At 67.1% G+C, this 7,502-nt stretch overlaps 1 protein-coding gene across 2 annotated transcripts; it reads left to right on the top strand.

Annotated features, from left to right (window-relative positions):
* Nucleotides 1–676: 676 nt before the first annotated feature.
* On the top strand, nt 677–6,641 carry CD40 (CD40 molecule). Of its 2 annotated transcripts, none has more exons than XM_052782597.1 (9): nt 677–788; nt 2,290–2,371; nt 2,997–3,122; nt 3,224–3,367; nt 3,583–3,682; nt 4,669–4,730; nt 4,999–5,097; nt 5,531–5,556; nt 5,880–6,641. In XM_052782597.1, exons 1-9 carry the CDS (start codon nt 741–743, stop codon nt 6,033–6,035), a joined length of 843 nt encoding a protein of 280 aa, XP_052638557.1. In that variant the 5' UTR covers nt 677–740; the 3' UTR covers nt 6,036–6,641. The 2 variants fall into 2 exon arrangements, with proteins under 2 accessions (XP_052638557.1, XP_052638567.1); XM_052782607.1 differs by having other exon boundaries at nt 678–788; nt 5,886–6,641.
* The last annotated feature ends 861 nt before the right edge of the window (nt 6,642–7,502 follow it).

Raw genomic sequence — 7,502 nt, 5'->3', positions numbered from 1 at the left:
GCCAGGGCCTGCGGGCAGTGATGAGGGGCTCTGCAGGGCCATGGCTCTGAGTTACCGTTGGGAAAATGGAAGTGAAACCTCGAACTTCTGCCTCAGGAGTGAGCTGCCAGGGCCAGAACAAACGCTTTCCTCTCACCGTGGCCCACATCTGACTCCTGCCCCTGCCTGCACCTCGTTCACCCCCGGGAAGGCACAGGCAAGACAGCGGCTCCACGGGGCTGGCTGGAGACAGCTTCCCACCTCCAGCGGCAGCAAGACAGCCACACAGAGCCACACCGCAGGGACCCCCCAGACCCAGCGGCTCTGCCGACACCCCGGGCGGCAGGCGGGGGGGGGGGCACCCGGGGGTCCCAGCAGGGACGGCTGCTCCCCCGCCGGGATGGCGGCAGGAGAGGCCGAGGCGGGCGCCGCGCTGCCCCCGGCCGAGCATCGCGGGCGGGCCGGGCTGGCACCCGGGCTGCGGCAGCACTTCCCCGCCGGCCGGGCTGAGGGCACGGCGGCCGGCGGGCTGGCACCGCGGGGCTGGGGGGGGGCAGCGGGGGTCCAGGATGCGGAAGGGCCGGCGGGGAACTGCCTGCCTGCCCGCCCCCCCCCAACCCCACCCCGGCCGGGTGCTGGCGGGGCTCCCCGGACCCCGCGCGGCGCGGGGAAGCCCCGGGGGCGGCCCAACGCCCCCTTCCTGGGCGGAGAACGGGCCGAGGCGTTATAGGGCGGGCGGCCGCGGCGAGGGGCTCAGCGCCATGAAGCGGCTCGGGCTGGTGGGGCTCCTCGGCGCGGCTCTGCTGGGCGTGAGTGGGGCTGGGGCGCGGGCGCTCCTTCCTTCCCTTCCTTCCCTTCCTTCCCTTCCTTCCCTTCCTTCCCTTCCTTCCCTTCCTTCCCTTCCTTCCCTTCCTTCCCTTCCTTCCTCACTCCCTACCCTCGGGCGGAGTCCCGGCCCGCAGCCGCCGGGCTTTCCGGGAAGGGGCACGGTCCGGCCGCTCTCGCCCGTCCCCCGTCCCCGGCGGGAGGCCCACAGCCGTGTCCGTGTCCGGGCCGGCAGCGGAGGAAGCCCCGGCAGCGCTGCCGCCCGGCGCAGCCCGAGCCGTGCCGAGCTCCCCGGGTCCGGCCTCCCCTGGGACCCCCCCCCGGGAGCGCGGGCGTGTTCGTGGGGAGGAGGAGAGGGCAGCGGGCAGGCAGGGCTCTGCCCGCGGCCCCCCCTGCCCGCCCTCGCTTTCGCTTTCCTCCCGTGGAGCGGGGCTCGCCGGGGTCCGCAGCCCAGCCCTGCGCCAGGGCGGCGACGGGGCGCGGGTCCCCGCGGGCAGGGACGGGCAGCGTGGAGCCCCGGGGCTCCGCGGGCACGGCCGGGGTCCCCCCAGCCCGGGTCTCCCCAGCCCCGGGGGGTGCAGGGAGAGGCCTGCCCGCGCCCCTTTCACTTCCCTTTCTGCTCGGTGTCGGACCGGTGTGACAGCGGGGCCCGTTCCCTGACGGCGGGGCCGGTTCCCCTCTGCTGGGTCGGGCATCCCCGCGGCCCCGTCGAGCCAGGGCTTGCCCGAGGGGCCCCGCGGGGGTCGGTAGCGCCCGGCCCCCAGCTCCTGCCCAGCCCTACCTCACCTGCCGGCCCACAGCCCCATGGTCATCTTGTTCCAGGGCTCTGCCGGAGCCCCCATCCCGCTCCCTGGAGCCCCCATCCCGCTCCCTGGGACAGCCAGGCTCAGGCGGGTCTGCCAACGGCTGCCAGGCTACTGGAGATGGGCAGCGTGGGGTTGCTCTGCGCGAGGGTGCAGTGCTGTGGGTGCCCTGCACCCGGACTGGCCCAAGATCTGGTTCCCTGCTTCTTCTCCACCCTTCCCTATGCACACAGCCCCCTGCTAGAAGGAGCAAGGAAGGGCCCTGGCTGACTTTTCATGGATGACATACCTGCCCGGGGCTTTCCTGCCCCTCAGGGCCAGTGTATCAGCCTTGGGAAGGGGCTGGCAGTGCCCTGGGCTCGGTTAACACTGCAGCCCTGTTGGCAGGCGCAGGGGCACAGGGCAATGTGTGATCACTATCTGGTAGGAAATCTGGGGAAATGTGGGGCCACCCTACCGGAATCACTGCCACCCCACTTCAAAGAGAGGATGGGTGGCATCAGGCAGCGTAGGCAGCTCTGCTGCGGTCTGTGGTTAGTGCAGGCATGGGAAGAGTGGTGAGAGGAAGCCCTCACCTTGGGATGTGGGTTGGTGCACAGGTTAGCACACATGTGCTTGCAGAAGCGAGGCAGTGCTGGAGTGCTGGGGAGCAGCATGAATTCACAGGTTTTGTTTCTTCCAGTGCTGGGAGCCTGGTGACACCATAAGATGCTTTGATAAGCAGTATGAACACAAGGGCAAGTGCTGTAACCGGTGTCCGCCAGGTATGGAGACCCCTTCCCCTTCCTGGGGACCCCAAGGCCTGGCTGTGCCAGGACCCACTGCCTGGCCACAGTGGAGCGAGCCCAGCTCAGTGTGACCGAACCCCTCCACCCTGTTGCCAGCAGTGCTGACAGCTTCACCTCCCTGTGTCACCTCAGTGCTAGAGCAACTGGGGACCTCATGGGCGCCCTGGGAGACCCCCTGGATGTCACCAAATCTGCCACAGCTCTCTTGGGACTGTCTGTGTTCCTGCAGCTGCAGGACCCCACGGCACAGGCAGCTTGTGGGGAGAGTGCTGGCACTACCAAATCATGATGGTATTTGCCAGCTCCTGCTGTCACTGCCAGATTGTTTCCCAGTCCTTGGAGTGCTGGAGGCAGTGAATGCCTTCCCACCCCGCTCTCCTGCCCCAGCACCCCTCCCTACCTGGCCCCATGCAGCATGCACAGCCAACAGGCGAGCTGGCCCCTGCAGCCCTGGCTGCTAGAGCGGCATCAGGCTACTGAGCAGCATGCTGCGGTGGCCGTGGCATCCACAGCTGCCAGTGCTTCCTTGTCCTGCTGGCAGAGCTGCTGCCTGGAGAGGGGGAAAGCCGCCTTGCCCCCTCCTCACCAGCCTCTATTGCAGGGCAAAAGCTGGTCTCTGAATGCAATGGCACAGAAGACTCCCTCTGTGCCCACTGTGAGAGCGGACACTATCAGCAGAGCTGGACCAAGGAGAGGCACTGTGCCCCCCACGATATCTGTGAAGACAGTAAGTGCTCACTGGCCCTGGCCTGTGGGGGCTGCAGGGGCTGGTGTCCCCCCAGGCTTGCCCACCCAGTGTCTCACTTCATCTGTGCTCCCTTTGCCCAGATGCTGGCCTCATTGTGAAGAGGCAAGGAAATGCAACACACAACACGGTGTGCCAGTGCCAGGCCGGCATGCACTGCTCTGACACCAGCTGCCAGACCTGTGTGGAGAACCAGCCCTGCCAGCACGGCTTCGGCTTTGTGGAAGGTGAGTCTGACCAGCTCCTCCCTCGCAGCGGGACTGATGGCCTGGCAGCATTTAATGTCAGGTCTCTGGGGAAAGGGGGCTCCCTCAGCAAGGTGTCCCTAGCAGTGCTTCGGGAGAGCTGTGCCTGCCGCTGTGCCTGGCAGCATTGCCACAGGGAGTGCCGCTCACCTCCCACAGCCCATACTGACCTTCCTGCAACCTCTGCTCCTCTCCAGCCAAGGCCATGGTGCGGATGTCATCTCCCTGCGAGCCCTGTGCAGAAGGCACCTTCTCCAATGTCTCCTCTAAAACTGAGCCATGCCATCCCTGGACAAGGTATTGTCCGAGTGCTGACCACATCCTTCACCCGTCCCCAGCTGTGCCCAGTCCCTGTGAGCACGTCCTCTGCTGCCAGCCTCCTTAGGGACTTTGGGGACCAGGCGGCTGGGATGGTCTCTGAGGGACACAGCATCAGGCTGGCGTAGGGCAGGAGTGAGAGGAGCAGAGCTGGGAGGGCGGTGAGGTCCAGGGCAGTGTGGCTGAGCTTGAGGCAGACATCCAGGCACTTGTGACTGTCCCTCAGCATGTGTGCAGAGTGCTGGCCCCTCCAGGGACGTCCATGCTGTCGTCTGCACTGGGGAGCAAGGGATGAGGGGCTACAGGGACCCCCCTATGCCCTGTCCAGGCTTTCCCTCCCAGCACACTCCTTGGCTGTAGTCATCAGCCAAGGCACCAGCCCTCTCCGTGGGGAGTCTGGCTTTGAGGATGCCATGGGCTGGCAGGTAGTTCCTGTCTTTAGAAAGCTGCTTGAGGGTTAATTGCACTCCCTGGTAGAAATGTGAGCCTTATTTCCAGGCTGAATTAGTCTTGCTTCAGCTGCCAGCCACTGGATTTCACTTTGCTTTTATCTGTGCCCAGAAATTACCTCCCCACGGAGCCACTTGTAGCCTGTCATCGAGTCATCTCCAAGCTGTTCTGCAATAGCTGCAGTGCCAAAGCCCCAGGGTCTCCCTGACCAGGAAGGGTCAAATATCTGCTCCCTCCTGTGCCTTGTCCCCACATTTGTCCCCATCTCTACCAGTTTCAGCAACTCCAGACCAGGACCCCGGGGTGGGGCCCTGCTATGAACCCAGCGTCCCTGTCATGCAGCACAGGCCCCAGCGTTGGCCCTGGCCACTCGCCCCTCCAGAGCCCAGCAGGCTCAGTGCAGGATGCTTGCTCATGCAGCTCTGGTGGCTGCCCAGCCCTGGCCATTCCTGTTCAGGGGCTTTCTGTGTGCTCAGGCTGCTGCTGTGGTTACATGGTCTTGTTCTTCCCTGCAGCTGTGAGGAAAAGGGGCTGGTGGTGAAGGAGAAAGGGACGAACACCTCGGATGTGATCTGCGGTAAGTGCCTGGTGCCCTGGGCTGGGCCAGTGCAGAGCAGAGATCTCTCCTGGTGCTCTGGCTCCTCCAGCACTCGGAGGAGCTGGCCTGGCCCGCGGGAGTTTTTGGGAGAGTCTGACCGCACCGCTGGCATGATGCCTTCCTGCTCCTCTCTGTCCCTGTGAGGGATCCCCACAGGACTGGGTCTGGAGCAGGGGTGGCTCGGGGCACTCGGTGTCTTGGTGGGAGTGTCACGCGGGTGCCTCACTGACCCCATCTCCCTCGGCAGAATCGGGCAGGCTCTCCTTCCTGTCGGTGCTGATCCCCATCACGGCCGCGGTCGTCACGTGCCTCTTGGGCATCTGCATCTACTGCCTGGTCCACGCAGGTAAGGGGCTGGGACACAAGAAGCGATGCCTTGACCAGAGGGACCATACGGGGCTGAGTATCCAAGCAGGGAGGACAGCGGTAGCTCTGCTGGGAGTGGGGCAGCCTTTCTGGGGGCACCACCAGGGCACGGCTCCTCGAGCCTGTTGCCCTGCCGTGTCAGTGGGCTCTGTCCTCGGAAGCAGGCATGTTTGCACTGCTGCGGCCCAAGGTGGGCCAGCTCTTGGAGGAAAGTGCTGGTGCCCTGTGGGTCCAGCCCGGCTCCCCCGCCGTGGCCCCCAGCCTCTCCAGCCTGGCAGTGGCAGCAGGCACAACGGGAGCTGCAGGACCTGTGGTGCAGCAGCACCAGTCCCGGCTCTGACCCCTGAGAGCTCCCTGCAGGGCAGGAGCGCTCCCCCCTGACTGCTGCCTTCTCTGTCCCTCTTTCCATCTAGATCCCAGGCGACGGGTGCACAAGCAGGTAAGTTGACCCGGAGCCTTCCTCCAGCAGCGGGTTGGCATCCCTCCTGGGCACAGCTGGGGATGTGCCAGCAGCAGAGAGCAACAGAGCAGGGGCTGTGGCTCTGCAGGGCAGGAGGGGTGGGGGCTGTCCTAGGGCTGCCTGGCTGGGACAGGACAAGGGCTGGGGCGACCCTGGAATGTTGCTGTCAAATGCTGTGACAGGAGGGACCCGCACAGGGTGAGGCCCTGCCCTGCACAGGAGTGTAGCAGGAGCCTGTGGAAAGACGAGGCCACAGAGGTGGGAGGTGTAGCTGCCTGCCTCTGACCCCTGCCCCTGTGCAGATACAGGCCAGGAAGCCTGGAGAGATCCTGGAGGCTCAGCAGCCCATGGAGGTGGGGGAGGAAGTCTTCCCTGTGCAGGAGACCCTGCTTGGGGGCCAGCCCGTGGCCCAGGAAGATGGCAAGGAGAGCCGCATCTCGGAGCAGGAAAGGCTGTGAGGGCGCAGGGCACTGCCTCCGACAGAAGCACAGATCGGGGCCAGCCACCGTCTCCTCCATCCCTTCTCCAGCTGGGAAGGAAATCTAGCATCTGGCCTCGCTGCAAATTAGGTGATGCTGCAGTGGACCATAGCACAGCCACCCCCATGGGGATGCCACAGCGGTGCCTGGTCTGCCCGCCTGCCCAGGGCTGCCACGGCTGAGCAAAGCTCAGCTGCCTGCATGGGGATGCAGCGCAGGGCCTGGTCCCATCGCCCACCTGGGGTGTTGCGGCAGAGCGTGGCACCGCTGCTCTTGTGCTGACCCCCTGGCAGAGCCTGGTGCAGCCACTGCGGTGCAGCACAGCATGGCTGCTTGCGGGGAGGCCCTGGGGCAGAGCCTAGTCTGCCTGACCACTGGGGCTACTGGGCCCAGAGTGCAGGCTACTGGTGTGGGACCACCGTGGCAGAGGGCAGTCCAGCCATGCGCCCAGGGTGGCTGCGGTAGCACCCAGCTGGGCCGCCCGCGCTGGAGCTGGGCCCAGTGGGTGCTGGTGCTGTGGAAGCTTGGGACAAGGGCAGCAGCCCCCGTGTCGGCCTGGCCACCGGGGCCCCCACCCCGTGTCGGGTCCCCCCCCCCCCCCCCCCCCCGTCCCCCCCCCGCCCCGTGTCGTCCCAGCGCTGCCGGGCTCCGTGAGGACAAATAAAGGCAGGACTCGCAGTCCCGGCACTGCCTGCCGCCCTCTTCTCTGGGACGGGCGGGACAGGGACCAGTGCCTGGAGCGCTGGGCAGCGGGAACCGGACCCGCCTCCCCCCCGGCACCGAGGCGCGGCGGCCGGGAGATGGTGCTGCGGGACCGGCGCGGGGCTGCGTGGGGCCGTCCGCGCCCGCCTCCAGCGGGGGGGTGGTGTGGGGGGGGGCGGAGTCCGCGCTCTCCGCGGCCGCGCTCCCTCCGCCGCCCGGCTCCGCTGGGCTCGGGGGGGGGGGGGCTGGGGGGGGCTCTCCCGCCGCCGCGCCCCCCCCCCCCAAGCGGCACGCGTGGGGACACGCTGCTCGGCACGTGCCGCGCGGCCCGGCCCCCGCCGCCCGCGGGGGGAGCTGCAGCACTGCCGGCCACGGCGCTGCGGGGGGGAACGGCTGGGCTGCACTGTTCCCCCCCCACCCCCCCCCCCGCACCGCCGACAAAAAGCTGTACTTAAACTGCATTGTTCTCCCAGTGGGCGTGAGCAGCACGGCCTGCAGCCCCTCCTGGGATCCCCCCCCCCCGCTTCCCTGACGCCTACCAGCGCTCCTGGGACCGATGCTCCCGGGAGGGACACTTCCAGTGCCGATGTTCGTGGGACAGATGCTCCCACCGGAGGAGGGAAGAGAAGAGATGCCGTGAGCTGTGCTTGATTCCTGCCCCAGAGCCTCCCTGCATCTGCAGCCGGCATCCCCCGTGGCCACCGGGCAATGTGACAGCTCCCACCCGCTGACCGCTGCCTGCCA

Source organism: Harpia harpyja, chromosome 1 (assembly GCF_026419915.1).
Source record: "Harpia harpyja isolate bHarHar1 chromosome 1, bHarHar1 primary haplotype, whole genome shotgun sequence".
Taxonomy (NCBI): domain Eukaryota; kingdom Metazoa; phylum Chordata; class Aves; order Accipitriformes; family Accipitridae; genus Harpia; species Harpia harpyja.
The sequence above is the reverse complement of the archived record's forward strand: the minus strand, read 5'-3'. Positions and strand labels throughout refer to the sequence as shown.

Coding starts and splice junctions, on each gene's coding strand:
- CD40 (XM_052782597.1), top strand. CDS start 741: ATGAAGCGGCTCGGGCTGGTGGGGCTCCTCGGCGCGGCTCTGCTGGGC. Junction 2,372..2,996: donor CTGTAACCGGTGTCCGCCAG/GTATGGAGACCC, acceptor CCTCTATTGCAG/GGCAAAAGCTGGTCTCTGAA. Junction 3,123..3,223: donor CCACGATATCTGTGAAGACA/GTAAGTGCTCAC, acceptor CCCTTTGCCCAG/ATGCTGGCCTCATTGTGAAG.